At 40.6% G+C, this 19,606-nt stretch overlaps 1 protein-coding gene across 1 annotated transcript; it reads left to right on the top strand.

Moving 5' to 3' along the window:
• The first annotated feature begins 6,814 nt into the window (after positions 1–6,814).
• Positions 6,815–15,174, top strand: LOC120395357 (matrix metalloproteinase-18-like). Its single transcript, XM_039519706.1, has 10 exons — positions 6,815–6,984; positions 7,980–8,224; positions 8,750–8,898; positions 8,995–9,120; positions 10,492–10,653; positions 11,101–11,218; positions 12,005–12,138; positions 13,206–13,365; positions 14,636–14,739; positions 14,977–15,174. The coding sequence occupies exons 1-10, from the start codon at positions 6,880–6,882 to the stop codon at positions 15,075–15,077; spliced, it is 1,404 nt and encodes a 467-aa protein (XP_039375640.1). The 5' UTR covers positions 6,815–6,879; the 3' UTR covers positions 15,078–15,174.
• The last annotated feature ends 4,432 nt before the right edge of the window (positions 15,175–19,606 follow it).

Here is a 19,606-nt window from a genome sequence, read left to right as displayed (position 1 = left end):
GTTTAGTGGATAAAGGTAATTGTGTTGATGTAATATACTTAGCCTCTCCACCTGCACACCCACAGTTGTCACCAACCACCCCACATTGGGTTTAATGTGTCTGTGTAGTCACAGCACCAGGCCTGGGAGAGAGCTCTCCCAATACTGTAAAAAACCCACCCCCACAAGGGGAATAGCTACCAGTGCTAGGAGTACAGTGCCCAGCACTGGTGCACTGTCTACACTGCCACTTTACAGTGCTGAAACTTGCATCACTTGGGGGGATATTTTTTCACTCCCCTGAGTGAGAAAGTTTCTCACTGTAAAGAGGCAGTGTAGACAAGGCCTGGAACCCAAATGGGTATCATCAAACAGTTATAACCCATACTCCATGGAAACCACCTCCTGAAGGAAATCTTGCCAGAACTCCCATGTCTGGCCTTCAAACAGCCCTCCAATCTCTTCAAGCTTGTGGGGTCACTCAGAGATCAGTTCTTGGTCCTATGCTATTTAACTTTTTTTTATCGATGACCTGGAAGAAAACATAGAATCATCCCTGATTAAGTTTGCAGATGACACCAATATTGGGAGAGTGTTAAATTATGAAGGGGACCAGTCACTGATTCAGAGTGATCTGGTTCACTTGGTAAGCAGGGAGCAAGCAAACAACATATGTTTTAATATGGCTAAATGTAAAGATATACATGTTGGAACAAAGAATGTAGTCTATATTCCTAGGACTTTATCCTAGAAAGCAGTGACTTTAAAAAAGATTTTGGGAAATGGGAGCAGATAGTCAACTGAACATGAGCTCCCAATGTGACGTTTTGGCTAAAAGGGCTAATGTGATCCTTGGATGCAAAACCACTGTGAACATCTAGTCTGACCTCCTACATAACACAGGCCATAATGTTTTACCCAGTTTATGCTGCAGCAGAGGGAATTATGTTTCCTACTACATAACTGAGCACTATTAAGTGCAATAACTTGTGGCTGAACTAGGCCAGACCTTTGATAAAGACATCCAGTCATTGAATTAAAGACACCAGCTGATGGTGCATTGACCACTTTCCTTTGTAAACTGTTCCAGGGATAACACACCCTCACTGTTAAAAAGGTTGGCCTTATTTTGCACCTTTGTCCATTCAAACATTCATTTGCAAGATGATTTACTGCAACAACCAAAAAGCTTTTAAAAACCCAACATAAAATAGTATTTTTCCTTTGTCTATTGCAGGGGTAGGCAACCTATGTCACACGTGCCAAAGGCGGCACACGAGCTGATTTTCAGTGGCACTCTCACTGCCCGGGTCCTGGCCACCGGTCTGGGGGGCTCTGCATTTTAACTTAATTTTAAAGGAAGCTTCCTAAACATTTAAAAACCCTTATTTACTTTACATACAACAATAGTTTAGTTATATATTATAGACTTATAGAAAGAGACCTTCTAAAAATGTTAAAATGTATTACTGCCATGTGAAACCTTAAATTAGAGTGAATATATGAAGACTCGGCACACCACTTCTGAAAGGTTGCCGACCCTTGGTCTATTGTGTTTGTGCTGACGATCAAATGCATCTATTAATGGCAATGTTAAATTATGTCTACATTCATCATAGAAACAAGAAAAATAAAAACTAGAACATGAATTGAATAACCATTTTGATTTTCAAAAGTGCTCACTATTAAGGATGAAATCCTGGCCCCAGTGAAGTTAATAGAAGTTTTGCCACTGACATGAGTTGGGCCAGGGATTCACACTGTATAAGCAGCAAAGAATCCTGTGGCACCTTATAGACTAACAGATGTTTTGCAGCATGAGCTTTTTCTACAGAACCAGACTAACACGGCTACCCCTCTGATACTTCACACTGTATATTCTCCCCTATAGAAGGAATGTGTCTGGTTGATCCAGTATTGGCCAATATGCCATTCCTGAATGCTTTGGTGGCCCCTTCACTGTCTATAGGGTTGAAGTTTTAATTAAAATTCCTTTTCTGGCCATGCTGCTGGTGAAGACCTTCCAGATGGAACCCAGTGCAGAATATAATATAATAACCTGTCTGAATATAATTATAGATAGAAGCAATAGCTCTAAAAGAAATTTTTTGCTGTCATTTGGCTCAATAGAGATTAACTCTGAAGCATAACGCCAACAAGTTAAATGTCAACATTTTACAATGTTTTACATTTTCCTAAACAACTCATCAAATTTCAGCTTTGCAGACCAGCTCAGGAAGGGCTTTGATGATGTGATAGGGAAAGGTGCAGCTATGTTTTACTGGAGAAGCTGTCAGGAGGTTAGAGTCAAATGGAGTGGAGGAGGAATGGGAGAAGACAAGTGGCCCCTACTGGGGTTGTTTGGGAATGATTTTGGGTTAGGGATGTATGGAAAGGAGATATCACATCAGTAAGTGTAGACGCAGGCTCAAAGAAGGTTATCCAGATCTCAGAGAGATGGCAGTGATCTTCTTTTCCATGCAGTGGGTATTCCAGAGGGAGTAATAGATAGAGAGCGTGGCTCATATTTCCTGTCAATTCCCTGGAATGTCTACAAATCTGGGGATATCTGTGAAGTGTAGTGGCAAACAAAGTGTGTGACTGTGATGGAAACTTCACCTGTCTTCCCTTGGGTAAATTCCAGCCTGGGATTCAGCAGACCAGGTTGGCACAGACAGGTGTGCCTGCAAGAACGATTAATCTGCCCCATATACTTTGTGTACTCAGGAACCAGCTTATTGGCTTGAAAAGGCGGCACTCCTTTGCCTATCCTTAAAATAGAGTCCAACTGATTTCAGCTGATGATGTTATGTCTGAGACTGTGCAAGTCATTGAGATGTAACTCAGGAGATGGCTCCATCTATCACCTGTCAGAATGTTACTGTTTTAATACAACAGACTCTACTGATTCAGCATGTAACAAGCTGTACTTTGCTCTATGTGCTCTATGTCCCTCAACTGAAAATAGGGCACTGGGAGTGAATATAGACCATTCTGCCACAGTCCTTCTTCGTCCCATTTTTCTCCCTCCCCTCCTCTCTGTCCTTCTCTATGACCCATTATGTTCCTATTTCCCTCCTCCCCTGCCCTCTCCTCACTTCTCTGAATTGAGGGAACACGAGCCACCTGGCATTGCTGCTGGCCTGAGCCGATGTCACGGAAGTCATGGCTTTTTTAGCAAAACTGGGCATTTTGTTTTTTATCTGGTTGATTGATAAATCTCCTAAAGCAGAATCTTTGGTTAAAGAAATTGTCCAACATCAGCTATCATCTCATTTACAATAACGCACATCAGGAGCTTGTATGAACTCCTAAATTGACAAATTTCATGGGAGGCCTCCTTTTTCTCAAGTTAGTATCAAAATGTGCAGGACCCCAATGTGAATTTTCTAGCAGTTTAAGAAAGCATGATAATAACTGATTCAATACTGATATACAATAGCAGAATATGGCTTCTGTATTCAACTTTGTGCATAAAAAAGTGACTCATTAGCAATAGAACTTGTTTCAGCATAACATTATTTTCCATTAAAACGTTACTTTTAATTGCTTCAGAGCAGATTAAAAGCAGACCACGGTAGGGTACAAATGGCAGTGCAAGATATTTGCACATAAATGTATAAATTGTCCTCTTAGAACAAATACAGAACTTGCTAGTGCCACCTATTGTTGGAAAGGTAAAACTGACTATAACTCTTGCTACAGCACATGCTGAAATTGTTAAAATCAGTTCTTTGAATTGCAAATTATTGTTCTTAATTTTCATAGTACTAAAAATGGCATAAATGGAAAAACTACTGGCCAAATTGTCCCCTCATGAAGGAAAACCTGCAGTAGGAGGAAACCCCATTGTAGCTGCCCTTGAGGAATTTCTCCTGACTTGTTTTATTGGGGAGGGAAGGATCCCCTGAGAGGAAGAGGCCCTGGGTCCAGCCCTTTGGGGATAAAAATCACTAGAACGTTTAAAGATTTTATCAGTTACAAATAAGGAACAAAGGAAAGTAGCCTGCAGATTCAAACACAATTTTGAGCTCCAATGTAGATGGAGTCCTAACGTATCAGGAATAAGAAGCTAATGTAGCAAGAATGGGTCTAGTTAAAGAGCTGTGCCCTAGATATGCATAACAGAGGTGCCACTTTGTAAACGAAGAAATGTATGTCTAAAGTAAGATCAACATTAAATATGAAGAGGGGACTCTGAACTGCCTGGGGACAGACGAAGTGAAACTCTTCTAGGGATGGTCAGAAATGTTTTGATGAAATGTTTTGATCAGTGGAAAATGCGGATTCATTGAAGCCAAAATGTATTGGTTTCAGTGTGAGAGAGAGAAAGCCCCGCTCCAGAAGAGGCAATAGTCCAGAGGCTGGAGCAGTCACCTCTGACGTGGGTTCAAGACCCTACTCTGAACTGGGTAGTGCATAGACTTGAACCTGTGTCTCCCACATCTCTAGGGAGTGCCCTAAATATCAGTCCATTGGCTGTTCTTGAGCAGGGCTTTTGTTTTGTTCTGTTTTTAGTTTTGAAAGGTCTGTTTTATTCCCCCTATTTCAAAACATTTCACAAAATAGAATTCCTGTTTTCGGGCCAGCCCTGCTTTCTGCCCAGTTGAGAATGGGACTTGAACAAGAGCAAGTTGGAAGACAAGTTCCATAATGAGCAAGCACAAATCTGTCCAGGGTTTGTATGCATCAAAACACAGTTTTTCATGATCACACCCTGTTTCTCAAATACTGCATTGTTATTATATAACATTTTCTACAACCTCGGATGTGCATGTGTAGCATTTTGTAACATGGTGTAATGTCCTGCATATGGCAGACAAACAGAGTCTGTGAAAGTCATTCATATGAAAAGGTGTGCAAATATAATAGGATATAAATGTGGCATACGGAATAAGAGTTACTGGTGGAAAGTTAACCATATAAAATGCTTCTTGATTGTAATATTAGTAGGAAAACAGAGAATCCTTAGGAAATGAAAAATGCAAATCCCCTCTAGTTATTCTGGTTACATGAGCTTTCATTATGGGTCCAACTCTGCTACCCTTATTCATTATCAGCAGTACCTCACTATCCTAGTAATGTAACAATTTTCACTGAGATTACCTGTATGGTCAAATGCTGCTCATTTTGAGGAAGAATGACATATTCAGAATCTATAGTGCTACTGGAAACATTGAAGTGAGCTGTGAAAATTGCGTGGAAAAAAAATCACACCTGGTAGAAAATATACGCCTCCTTCATTATCCTTTTGTTCATAATATTTTAAATCTGGCCTGAGCTGATGTTTACCCAGGCATCTTATGTCAAAACTGTCATATGTATGGGTCTTTCCATGCAATCTAGGATGCATCATTGTGATTTGCTAATACCCTGTAAGTTAATAACTGACATTATTTTTCATTAATCTTTGTCTGTCCTTTGTGCTTCATGTATGTGTGTTTTTAAATGTGTTTAGTTTTCCTTCAAAAACCAAATAAAGGCAAAATGAGAAAAGAAAGGAAGAAGGCAAAGCAGTGAGTTACCCATGGGATAGCTGAGGAAAACTAAAAATACAATAGTGTGTATAAAACACAACAAGGAGAAGTGTTTATGGAGAAGTGTCTCTTTCCTCAACAGGACTAGACTAGATAAACAAAGACGGCTTTTCAGCCCCAACTGATGAGTAAGAGCATGACAGCTTTGAACACATAACGTAATGCAATGTCACTGGAGTTGTGTCCAATATACGTGCCACTGTTTGTTGATACCTGAAAATGATGACGAAACAAGAATAATCAAAAATTGTGTTTCTTTGAATGATGAATCTTGAGACTGAAGATATGTGAGAATCTTGAGACTGAAGATCCATCATGATGAGTTATTTTGCTAATAATTGTAAATGTTGGCATTAATTTATTCCTTCCCTTTTTCTGAAACTTCCTGTGCCAGTTTCTCACAGTTTATCTCACAGAAGATGTATTAGTCTGCAGTGGTTAGAATGAAAAAAGATACAGAGAGATTTAGTTTGATTAGATAGCTGTCACTTTTCATTTAAAAAAAGATTAGTTCTGACAAAGGCCAATGGATGTGGATGCTTTATTCTGCTTTCACTTACAATGCATTATAATGGTTTAATCAGTAGTGTTAATCCTAATTTAGGACTCGATCCTGCAATGAGGACATGCAAATATCTACACATTTGTGTAACTTGAAGCACTCTTCCTGAATCAATGAGACCATTCAGCTACTTAAGATTTAGCACCTGCTTAAGTACTTTACTGGAGCAGGAACTGAGTGCACTGGGACTCCACGCAAGCACACCTATCTGCTCTAAATGCAGGATTGGGATATTACACTGCAGTGAGATCAGAATCAAGCCCTGCTGAATGGGTAAATTTTGATTGTCCCTGTCCCAAAGAACTAAAGACTTTGGGGAGTATAATATAGTTGCAGCTGTTTTATTGAGGTCAGTCGGGTTACTTCCGAGTTTAAGGCTAAGCTTGTACTTAGGTGATCTTCTAGATGGAGGTTGCTGTGTTTGTTTTCATAACTATGGCTACCATAATGTTTTTCTGAATTTTCTGAAAAAGTGGGACCACTTGTGTGGGACATAATCTAATAGAGGAAGGAAAGGAATTTGGAATCACCAAAACGCTTTCATTTGACATCCGCTTTCTTATTAATATTATATAATTGTGAAAATGGGTGAGAGAGTTCTGTTATTGTGTCACCCCTTGATGATGAAACTATTGTTATGTATCGGTTTTCTTGCTAATCAGAGGAAGTTATACGCGATGAGTCAGTTTCTAGCTAAAATGTCCACAGTTGCTATATAAACAGGGCTATCTGAGAGACATGTATGTAGCAGCTATAGAGTAAGCAGTGTTAGTGTTACAAGGCACAGAAGTGACAATAAGAATGAAGACCCTTCTGTTTCTGCTGTTATTATATGTAGCATCCTCCTCTGCATTTCCTGTGGCTCCAGAAACAGAAGATGAAGACAAAAACATCCAGTTTGTGAAGGTAAATATTTACTATGAATTTCAGACACTCTAAATTAAATGGCAGGAAGGAACTTTTTATCCGTTTTACAAAATTTTAGCTTATAACTGTCAAACTGCAGTTGTATTTCTTATTTTTTAGAAACAGTCCTGATGTTCAAGAGGTACCAAGTTGCAGAAGTTTTAAGGGAAATATTTCCCCTTGGCACTAGCTTAGTTTTGTCTGAATTATGATTATGACTGTCAGAAGGATATAACAAAGTGATAAAATACTACAGAAATGTTATCTAGCAACTAGATTGTGTTGTTCTATAAAAAGGCAGGCCCCAGTTTAGCAAGGTACTTAACTCTGTGCCTAATTTTAAGCTCATAAATAGTCTCATTGTCTTCAATGGATGTACTTAAAATTAGGCACATGTTTAAGTATCTTGCTGAATCAGAGCCTCAATGGAGCAGCAGAACAAAAAATAACTAAGTTATATAACCCTTGTTAAGATGTTATAACACTTTTTATTTTTTTAAATTGGGTAACTAATGTTAGGCTCCTAAATCCATATTTGGTTGATAAATAGCTGGCTTCAAAAGTGCTGAGCATCCAGCATCCTCCATTGGTTTCATTGGAAATCATAACTGAGTAGTGCTGAGGGACAGATCCTATTAGCCTTTACTGATTTGAGCAGCCCCGGAGAAGTCAACTGGATTACTCGTGAGAGAAAGGGCTGTGGGAAGAGGTTGTAATATACAAATTTAGAGTAAATAACTGAAGAGTAAATTTTAGATTTTTAAAGATACACATTGCAAAAGCTTTCATTGTAAAACAGGAAATCAGTAGGTCAGTAAGAAAACTATACTGTATTATATCTTACTGTTTAAATAAATCCCTTCAGAAAGTGACCTGTCTTGACTCCTCGAAAACATAGACCCTAGGCACATGGGTGTAATTTTGTAAATGTTTAAACTGTTCTGCAGGACTTAATGAATACAAATGACCCAAAGCGCTGTTCTTGTTTTTGTCAGGCTTATCTACAACATTTCTACAAGCTTGAAACAGACAAGCAATCTCACTTTAAGAGTAAAAACATTAAGCCTCTAAGTGAAAAACTCAAGGAAATGCAGGCATTTTTTGGGCTGAAAGTGACTGGGAAACCAGATGTTGATACTTTGGAGGTGATGAAGAAGCCCAGGTGTGGTGTACCTGATATTGGTCAGTATGTCCTCACTGATGGAAATCCAAAATGGGAAAGAAAGAATCTGACATACAGGTAACCTTTGTCTAAAGAATTTATTGAGCAAAAGAGTTAAGGCCAAAATTTTCATACGATTTGCCGAAAGTTTCAAAGTTAGGCACTGAATTCCATATTTAGGCACTTAGATAAGTGTTCTATTTTTAAAGAGAAGATCAAATCACCGTTAAAGTCTGTGTGAGTTGTAAATGCTCAGACTTTGAAAATCAAGTCAGTTAATATGCTGCCAAAATATACCGTAGCTTTAAGGTGTCTAACTTTAGGCAGCAAATTTCAAATATTTTGGCCTAAAACAATATATTCTACATGAACTACAAGTGTAGATACCAAAATGTGTATATTACTTTATAGAGAATAGGAGTACTTGTGGCACCTTAGAGACTAACAAATTTATTTGAGAATGAGCTTTAGCCCACGAAAGCTTATGCTCAAATAAATTTGTTAGTCTCTAAGGCGCCATATGTACTCCTATTCTTTTTGCGGATACAGACTAACACGGCTGCTAATCTGAAATCTGTCATTACTTTATGGGTTATTTTAAAGGATTGTGAGCTACACACCAGATATGAATCCAGCAGATGTGGACAAAGCAATCCAAAAGGCATTTAAAGTTTGGAGCGATGTGTCACCCCTAACATTCAAAAGGATCTATGATGGCAATGCAGATATAATGATGTCTTTTGAAACTGGAGGTAAGAATGTTATACTATACAAACATTATCCTTCATCAGTAATGGAAGTGCTTGGCAATAAGAATTAAGTTAATTATCCTTTTTTTTTTTTTTTAGATCATCGTGACAATTCTCCCTTTGATGGACCTAATGGATACCTGGCTCATGCCTTTCAGCCTGGCAATGGTATTGGTGGAGATGTCCACTTTGATGAGGAGGAATATTGGACAAAAGGCTCAAATGGTAGGAGCTTCATTACTACCCCTGTTTATACAGGATCAGATTGTGCAATCTTTGCTCATGTGAAGCTGTAACTTAGGCCCGGACCCACAAAAGACTGGGCTATAGGATATTCTGATGTGACTCTCTTTCAATGTCCCCTGTTGAAGCTGATCCACTGTGTATAAATAATTAAATATGAATAGGGTGAGAGGTTGAAGAAGCATGACTCTACAGTCCAGTGGTTCAGAGGTGGGAAGCCCATGTTCAAATCCCTTCTCATCAGGCAGAGGAGGGAATTGAATCCACATCTTTCACCTCCTGAGTGAGTGTCCTAATCACAGGGCTAAAACTTCTCTGGGAAGATTCTGCCTCCTCCTCGTTCACTGGCCATTTTGTGTGACATTAGGCATGTTCTGAGCACATCTACTGGATTAGCCCCCACAGGTGTCTGGGCATCTGCCTGAAGCAGCCCTGTGCCTGCCCAGAGGTATAAACATAGGATGTCTAGGGGACATTTACAGTGAAAATTTCAGTGCTGGGGGAACGTAGGTGCCTAGAGAGTTAAGTGCAGCTGAACAGGGATTTTGAGGATCTTAGTGACACCTAAATTTTGGATTTAGATGCCTAAAGTGAGATTTAGGCACCTAAGTCCTTACATGGACTGACCCTTACTCTATGAGCTGTTCCTTTGATGTCAGGGTGTGAATGAGGGTAGCAGAATCCGGCTCTCTGACTGGTTTTTCCTCTATTGCTTCTTCAGCAAACTTATCTGAGGGAAACGGCTCTGTAGGATGATATGTTTTGGTGAGGTTCAGATTGAGTTGTTTCAGTCTGGCGTGTTTTATGATGGGTTACACTAAAGAAATTGTGGTGCTTAGAAAAGTTAGTTTTCTTTGGCAGCAAGGAACATTAGTCCATGCTGAAAATATCACAGACTCTTCAAGACAGGGACGGTGCCATTCTATGACCAGGCCTAGCACAGTGGGGTTTGATACTGACTGGGGTCTTTGGGCACCACTACAATTCTCCTCTCATATACTTTCATTTTAATAAGGGAGAATTTTATTAAAGTCAGTGACCCTCCATTTATTTCAATGGCATATTTCCTGATTTACACCAGTCTAAGAAGGAAAATTGGGGCATTTTTGAAGGGTTGGGGGGTTACAGAAAGGGCAACGGAAGCACTAACTGGGGCCTGATTGGTTTATATGTCCATATAAAAAAATCTTCTCCTTCTACATTTATTTATATTATAATGTTTGCGGATTACTGAAAGAATCTCGAGTGCCTCTACTGTGCTTGGGGCCAGCATGTATAGGTACTTAGACAGCTGTACTACAGATTCAAACACAGTTCACCTATTTTAAATGTACATTTTTTTTAATTCCTCAGGATACAACTTGTTCTTTGTTGCTGCCCATGAACTTGGCCATTCACTGGGTCTGTCTCATTCTACTGATCCTGGTGCCCTGATGTACCCCACCTATTCCTACACTGAGCCTAATGAATTTCGCCTTCCTCAGGATGACATTAATGGCATTCAAAAGGTCTATGGTAGGAAAAATAAACTTTTAGTCATATGCTGGGTTAATTTCACTTTTATGAAGAATGCTGCTTAATCAATAATAAATGTATATTTTAAGAAATATTCTACTAATTCTAGAAACATTCTAGTGTTGCTGCACAGAGCAATTCTAGTTTTGCTGAGCACCTGTTAACTAGAGGTGGGCAATTGCCCTGAAGGTGGTTTCACTGAAGTTCAGCTCCTCTGCATGCCCATTCTTGCACACTTCAGTAGTTTTGTAGGAACTAAGCCTCACCTGTGCTGAGTTTAGGAGCTCTACAGACCTGAAGTTACTTGACAGAACCCTGATTAATGACCACATCCCCCCACTTTTTCATGAGAAGATTTTGTGTGTCCACCAAGTCCTTCATAATGTTGGTTTTCAGATGTATTTCTCCATATTATATAATGCCAATTTTTCTTTAATCTTCATGTAGGACAGTCAGATACCCCCGTTCAACCAACCGGACCCACAACGCCAGTAACTTGCGACCCCAAACTGACTTTTGATGCTGTCGCTAGCATGCGTGGAGAACTGATGTTCTTTAAGGGCAGGTAACAACAAAGAACTTCTGAGTTACTTCTTTGAACTGCAGTACTTACAAGGAAACAATATTTCAGATCATTTAATTCCCATGAGGCATGAGGGGAAACAGTCACTTAGAAATGTAGCGCTAACAATAAAAATCACATACAAAAGGTGGCCCAAATTCTCTGATGATGGGTGCCTAGATTTACCTAACATTTCTCTCAGGCATGACAAAATGCTTTAGCTGTTTCCAAAGTGGCTGCATCAAATGGTGAGATGGCTAAAGGGCACCAACCATTGTACTGTAGTTGCTAAGGAATTCTAATTGTTTTCAAAGGGAACTATGACCCAGATTCTGCTATACACAGCTCTGATCAGAGGAGAGGAACTTAAATGTCGGAGGTCTATTGGCTAAGGCTGGTGAAGATGAGTCAGGACTCCCCCCTAGACTCTATTCCAACTACTCTGCCACTCTAATCAGTGGAATGATAGGTGTGTTATCAGTCTAGATTCAATTGAAAAGAGGGCAGCTGCAAACTCATGTTTTGCAATGGTATGTTTATGTGACACACTGGGCCACTACTTTGTCATGACCCCACCACGTTGTAGGTCATTGGCAGGGATAGAACCGGTGACCTCCGGCACCAAAACTACTAAAGGATTAGTTCTAGTAGATAGCAATCATAGCAGACTCTTTTCCACACTGTGGCTCAAACACTAAGGGGAGACAGAATCAGACACACTTCACCTTTGTATTACGTTTATGGTAGGTGCAGGAACAGTTTATAATATGCAAATTTTATTTAAACCAGGTATTTCTGGCGCAAGCATCCTCAGATGACAGAGGTCGAACTCAATTTCATTTCTTTATTCTGGCCAAATCTGCCATCTGGAATTCAAGCTGCTTATGAAAATGTTGAAAGGGATCAAGTTTTTCTTTTTAAAGGTAACGGAATCTGACATTTGTTAGTTCTTCTGATACATGAATTTACTGGGAATACTTTGCTCCACAGACTGTGCAATTCTCCTTAGGTGACACTGCACGAAACGACTCAAATGTTCAAATTACAAAAGCCCCCAAAATGTGTGAATAATGAAATTAAAGGTTGTTCATCTATTTAATGTAAATGTTCTGAAAAGAACCACTAGAGATGGTCAAAAAATAAAAACCTATTTATGTGAAAGTGGAAGTGTTCAAAAGAGACCACTTTTGGTAAGCAAACATTTTAAGAAACATTTCAATAATATTTGTATTACATTTCAATAATATTTGTATTACAAATTTTGACAAGAATATTAAAAAGGATACAAAATTTTCCACAATCCCCATTCCTGACCCAAAATGTTGATAATGCTGACACTTGTTTGTGAAAAGCTTTGTTTTAGTAAAAAGGCCGTTTGTTGATGAGAATAGATGTCTGTTTGAAATAGTTCAACCAGCTCTCATAACAATACCCTTAAGTGGGGAGAGGGAGAGAGAGAAAAGATACATAAGATGACCTGATCATTTAGATAAGACATATGCACTTTTTAATAGTTAAGTTTCTGTATATACATCTATTTAGACATGTATATGCCTCCATCACCAAAGTATCTGAACACATCCCAAGTATTGTATCTTCTGCATCCCAATAAACTGCTCTTGGTGGATTATTTAACAATTTGTAGAATTCAGGGAGTCTTCTCCCAAAATGTATAACGTGTATAAATGTATGGGAAGGGTTCTTCTTGGACTCATTGCTCCAAGGTCTAATTCCTGACCATGAAAGACATCTCCCCTAGGATTTATGCTATGTTTAAAATACAAAGATCAGTGCCATTCCTTAATTTACTGAAAGTAAAGGGGAGAATGAAATCTCAGAATCACTACTCAGCTATACATGTCTCTTGAAAATTAAGTTGCTTTGTTATCATCATTGTAATGAAAGTACTAAGCCAGAAGCCATAATCAGATGTTGTTTAGTAAGAGCAGAAGCTGCTGGTGAAACATTTAATTCTATTTTTTCTTTGCAGAGAACAAATATTGGGTCCTCAGTGGGTATGACTTAGTGTATAACCACCCAAAAAGCATCTATGACTTGGGCTTCCCAAAAACTGTTAAGAGAATTAATGCAGCTTTCAATGATGAGAATTCAGGGAAAACATACTTCTTTGTAGGTGACAAGTACTGGAGGTAAGATTTAATGTTCAACAGACTTAATGTATATTCTCTCTTTAGGCTTGGAGGATTAATATGGAAACATAAAATAAAATGTAATAGGGATTAAACCAATTGGATTCCACAAAACTGAATAGGGTTCGATGGAAGTTAGTTTTAAAATCTAGGGAGTCTGATAGAAAATGCTAATCTTTCTATAAGTTTTTTCCAACCATCCTGTAGAAATCTGTGGCAGGGATTAATTACGTTCTAGAGGATGAGACACAAAACCTGTAGAAACACTATTATCTAGTAAATACTTTAAGAATTACCCAAAGGATGCAATATTCTGAAATTGTACTCCTGTGTCTCTCAAACTTCAAGCTAAACGAACTATTAATATACTGGATTTTTGTTCCTTCACTGTGAACAGTCAAGTGGGTTTATGCTGTGTGATTATGCAGTAGTTTGTGGTTACGGTTTGTTTATATTTCATAGTAGCTCAGTAAGCTTTTGCAATAAATACTCCATTGAACTAATACCTGCATCACATCATAATGGCTCTTCGGCTTCTCCTCTGAAAACAGTTTAGAATTCAGTTGAATCACAATTGGAATCACACTATCAGGGGCATGGGGGAGCCACTCCAAAATTTGCCTTTGCCCTCCGGCAGCCACCCCGTAGCTGCTGCTCTCCAGCCATCCAGCTCTGAAGGCACAGTGGAGAGAGTGGCAGTTGCTGGCTGGGTGCCCAGCTCTGGCAGCAGTGGCAAAGTAAGCCCTGGAGGGGTACTGGGAGCAGTCCCCAGCTTGTGTCCCTGCCTGCTGGGGCACGCTGCACAGGGCAGGTGCAGGATCCAGGGCTACTCACAGTAGCCTGGATTGAACCGCTCTGGCCCAGGCTTCTGTTCCTGGCCCCCCACGGTTGCTGGTCCCCGAGGGCTCTGCTGGCCCCCGAGCTGGGTCCCCCTGCCTGGGCAGCTCTTATCAGCTGCGAGCAGCCAGCACCCTGTACTGCCCAGCTCTGGCTTCCAGCCTCTGACCTGGCCCCGGGGAAGTGCCACGGGGCGGGCAGGGCCAAAACTCCTATACATATGCACACACGCACTCCTGAGGTGAAAGCTCAATGGAAGTTTTGTACACAAACCTGAAAACAGAATAGCAAGGATTTTAAGGGTTCAGTTAGTTTAGCTCATTCTTAATGGATTTTCTACCATGAATAGTCTCATTTATGTGTCAGAGTTTGTTTTCAACTTTTTAAATGTCATTTATTTACCATACATTGTAAATATATTTCTTCTATGCAGATACGATGAAAACAGGCAGTCCATGGATCAGGGTTATCCAAAGAAGATAATCAATGAGTTCCGAGGAATTAGCAAAAATATTGACGCTGCTTTCCAGTATGGTAGTAAGTAAAACAAATCTTTAAAAACAGTTTACTATGCTAGAATACTTGTGCTTCTCTAGGTTGAAGAAATCTTTTAAAAGACAATCATTATTCATATTTTCACTAGTGTACTAAGATCAGAAATTAACATAAATTAATATATAGGTACTGCCAATTTTATATTTTGCTTTATAGAAATATTTGTTGGAAAACATTTCACCTATGAAATATAACCATTCAATTTATTTTTATTTCTAGGAAACATCTATTTCTTCATAGGAACAAGACAGTTCCAGTTTGATCCTAACGTCAAGAGAGTTGTCAGTGTCATGAAAAGCAATAGCTGGTTTAATTGCTGATTAATTCCATTGATTTCTTTCTTGCGTGTTACAATTGTTTTATATGCAGTATTATTAATCTATTAATAGATCTTAAAAATCAAAACAATTGTACTGTTCTCTGGCCTGAGCCTCTGGGACTTCTGTCTGAATAACTTCAGAATGTTCGAGTACTGTCATTATGTAATTTATTTTGTATTATTATGGGCTGGACTTCCGATTACCCATAAAGTATTTTATATTTGTCCTACCACTTCCTGTGTCTTGTGATCATTGCCACTGCTCAAGAGCTACACTCTGCTCCCAAGCACAGGCTGAGCAAATGGGCTGTGCCCAAGGAAATTACATGGAGTCTTAGGGGATAAAAATCTTCCCTCAACTCAAAAGCAGAGAATGGAGCAACCACACTGCTCTAGGCTGCATTACCATCCATGGCCACTGGAAAATTTCTGTGGAGCCAATAGATCCCCTCTCTCATCAATCCACTAGTCATAGTCAAATCTCTCCCCTTCCCAGGCCCAAATTTCTCTCTATGGCCAACTGCTGAGCTCTCCTTCTCTGATGCTTCATGTCATCCTTTTTGTCATACAGCGGAGCTGCATTACTCCTTCTACATTCAGGAACATTTACGGCCAGGGCCAGCTCTACAGTTTTCCCCGCCCCAAGCAGCGCACTGAATTGCCGCAGCGGGCGGCGGGGGCAGTCCGTGTGCCCTTAGGGCGGAAGGTGCATTTCCGCGGTGGCGGCAAATCGGCGGCAGCTTCTATGTTTAGCTGCCACCCCTTGCAGATTGCCGCGCCAAGCACCAGCTTAGAATGCTGGTGCCTGGAGCCAGCCCTGTTTACGGCCCAGAATTAACTCCTAAGAGAATCCACATTTTAAAAATAGAAAACAAAATGGCAACATTACTGGAGAGCCTGATGCTTTATAGCCACCTACATATTACACATTCATTTTCCTGTTAAGGTGACACAGAGACGTTCAGAGCCATGAAAGGGAGAACAAGTAGCTTAAACTCTATACAGCTGGAGAGCAGAACAGTGATGGGATCTAAGCACTGGACACACATAAAGCAATAGGAGAAGAAGATCCCACAGAAAAGCCATGAAAATAGCTATTTAAGGCAAATCTAGTTGCCCAGAGCCTATTTCTACAATACTGGGGTGCAGATGATGTTTCTATGATATAGTTGCCCTCAAAACTGCATATGTAATTTCTAAAATGGGAGAGTAATGAATAGCAGATGATGAATAAATTGTAAATATTCTTGTTTAGATGCATACTTTTCTTTGCATGGGGTATGAGTATTCATACAAAGAATAGCCACTCCTCCTGGATAGGAGTGAAACCTTTCACACGAATGCTAGCAAATAGTGAAAATGAACAGCCATTCAGCATTTGAGGGAACACTTGCTGTATTTGCAGTATTCTACCAGTTCTACTAATAAACATAAGAGATGTAGGAATTACTCTACCAAATCAAAGTAGTGATTCATGTAGTCTGGTACCCAGTCTCATTTATGGAATAAGTTGCACTTAAGATGAATTTCTTCCTAATCTCGGGCATCTAGGGACTGCCATGTGTCCTGAAGCATGAGGGTTATGTTTTTTTAACTACATTGTAAAATATGGATGTTCCTCTTCCTGTGAGAACATTACTGTTAAGTGAGTAAAACACACATTGGTTAAGTAATTTTATTTACTCAGCTATCTATTGTATGTTTCTTAAGGATTTATTTAATTTCATTTAGCTGAGGATTCCCCTATGCTAGAGCAGCGGTTCTCAACAGGCGGTCTGCGGCCCACTGGGGGTGTGCAAACCCTTTCAGAGGGGCTGTGGGGCCCCACGGCTAAAACCCAGAGCCTGAACCCAAGCACCTCCCATGGGGCTGAAGCCAGGAGCCTCGGGGTTGGAGCCACGGGGTTGAAGCCCTGATCCCTGACACCCCCCTGTGGGGTTGAATCCCTGATCTCTGGTGCCCCCCATGGGACTGAAGTTGGGAGCAGCTGGGCTGAATTTCTGAGCCCCAATGCTCCCCATGGGGCAGAGTTGGGGGGCACAGGACAGGAGTGTTGCCCCCCCCCAAGCAACAGTGCAAGAGCAGGCAGTCCTGGGGCTACTACACACACCTCTCTCCACCTCCTTCTCTCCCTACCCCCTGGCCAGGTCAGAGGCAGGGAGCCGGAGCTGGGCAGTCGGAGACAGCTGCTGTTTTGGTTGGTGCCATGGAGCAGGCAGAAGCGGCGTTCCCTCATCTCTTGCTGCTGATGATGATGATGATGCAGGAGGTTGAAGCTGCTCCTCAGCTCCCAGCCCTCTTTGCTCAATCTTATTTCATCGGTCATGTTTTCTAGGCCTTTAATCATTTTTATTGCTCTTCTCTGGAATTTCTTTTTCCTGAAATGCCTTTTCCTCAGAAAGAAAAAGGTTGAGAACCCCTGTGCTAGAGGATTTCTCAACTGGTGTAGGGTGGGCTGGAGTACAGGGGTATGCCAAGGTGGCGGAGGCATTCCTGACCAGTGGAGTGGCAACTTCGGGGCCACTATCCATTGGTGATTCTTGCAGCATCTAAATGGAAGAATTGCTGCATTTCATTTAATTCAGTACAGGAAGGTTTTGAAAATATCCTTTGGCGAAGATGGAAACTGCAGAAAATTCAATCTGAATTACCCCTCCACTTTCAGCACATTCTCATGCTCCCCTCTCCTTCTGCCATCTTGGAATTCCCAATCTTAGCCAGGCACTGAGGGAAGCACAGACAGTGCACTATCCAAGTATGATGGAGACAAGATATGGAGCTGTGTGCCATCACTTCTGTGTGCTGACGACAGCCCGGCCCAAAATATCTCACTGTTTCCTCTTGTGCTCTCACATACTTGGTAAAAAGGATGGGAAGGGGTTTGCAAAACACAACATTGCAGCATTGCACAAAACAGAGCCTTTAAAATAGAACAACAGCCGAAAACAACCCTCTGACCCTTGTCAGAGTTAAAAGGACAGCAGCACTCTAAAGAGGTCCTGTTTCCGAGGTGGGGACTATGGGTGAGTTATCCATGGTCAGTGGTATAAGAGGCTACTGACAGTTCTCTAAGGGTGAGTGTGGACCCACCACATGGAGAACTACAAACAACAAGACCAATATGGTCTCTGTCCCACACCCAGAGCTACAATATGACTGAAAGGGCTCAAGGAAATCTGAGGGCTTCAGCTGACAACTATGGTTATCAATACGCAGTACTCTTCCCCCAGGGAAATAGCCACCTGAAGGGAAGCATTAATGTCAACCAATATTGCTGATATTAGCACCATCTTATAGGAACAAGTGGGCCCAACGCTTCCCTCCACTTCCTGTCACTAGCCCCAAGGACAAGGGTGCAACTCACGAGACACTTATCATTATTTTGTATGTATCTTGTGATAGCACCTAGGCGCTTCAGTCATGGACCAGTACTTAGGGGCCATTGAGTTAAAGACCAAATCGATAATTAAATCACAGATGGTGGGAATTGTATCAGTTACCAGTTTTGCATTAAACAATATGAATCTAAGAGCAAGGTGTGATGTTATATGAGTAATATATGACCATGCAGATCATTGTAGCTGCCACTGTTATACAATTGCAATAAGTCTTGTACAAAGTATGCCATGTAAGGTGTCAATGGAAAAGTTATGGTTTGATGAACGTGATTATCTTATTTGTATGCATGTATCATTTTTTTATCTGGAGTTCTGAATATTGACTATGTAACTGTATTTCAGCTGTGTTTGCTCCTGGTAATACCCAAAGGTATTTACATCCAGTCTAGCCAGCACATTGTGAAGGGAATGTTTCAGTTGATGGCCCATCAATGAACACAATGGGCCATGGAAGAAGCCCATTCCCACCTAATGGACTTTCTGGATGGACTGTCTAGCTAGAATATGGGTATATGCCTCTGCCACAACAGCAGCAAAGAGTCCTGTGGCATCTTATAAACTAACAGACATTTTGAAGCGTGAGCTTTCGTGGGTGAATACCCACTTCGTCGGATGCATGACGAAGTGGGTATTCACCCACGAAAGCTCATGCTCCATAACGACTGTTAATCTATAAGGTGCCACAGGATTCTTTGCTACTTTTACAGATCCAGACTAACATGGCTCCCCTCTGATACTTGCCTCTGCTATGACTCATTGAAGCATCCAAGGGCATGTGGCTGGATCACATGGTACTAAACTCCATCTTGTGTGCCTGTACTTTTCTACAAACAATGCTGAGGGCTTTGTTTGGGACAATGATGTTTCTTTCCACAGGGCAGAAGTTATAAAAGACCCTAGGAACATCTCAGTTTTGCCTCCTTCCTGCTCTAACTTCTGGACTGTGGACTTATGGGAGCACTCTAACCAAGGGACTGAGGACCTTCCAATTCTTTGGAAGCACCCAGAGACTTAACAAGCCAGCAGTTTATTCCATCGCTGCTCCAAACCTGATACAAGAACTCTGCAATTGTTGTATGTATTTGATTCCTTTAACCAGTTTTAACACTCACCTCTTTGTAGGGTGACCAGA

Source organism: Mauremys reevesii, linkage group 1, assembly GCF_016161935.1.
Source record: "Mauremys reevesii isolate NIE-2019 linkage group 1, ASM1616193v1, whole genome shotgun sequence".
NCBI classification, from domain to species: Eukaryota; Metazoa; Chordata; order Testudines; family Geoemydidae; genus Mauremys; species Mauremys reevesii.
The sequence above is the reverse complement of the archived record's forward strand: the minus strand, read 5'-3'. Positions and strand labels throughout refer to the sequence as shown.

Bases quoted from the DNA above. Each gene is read 5' to 3' on its own strand.
- LOC120395357 (XM_039519706.1), top strand. From the start codon at position 6,880: ATGAAGACCCTTCTGTTTCTGCTGTTATTATATGTAGCATCCTCCTCT. The intron at 12,139-13,205 runs GTAACGGAATCT...TTTTCTTTGCAG, and splicing joins TCAAGTTTTTCTTTTTAAAG to AGAACAAATATTGGGTCCTC. The intron at 14,740-14,976 runs GTAAGTAAAACA...TTTTATTTCTAG, and splicing joins CGCTGCTTTCCAGTATGGTA to GAAACATCTATTTCTTCATA.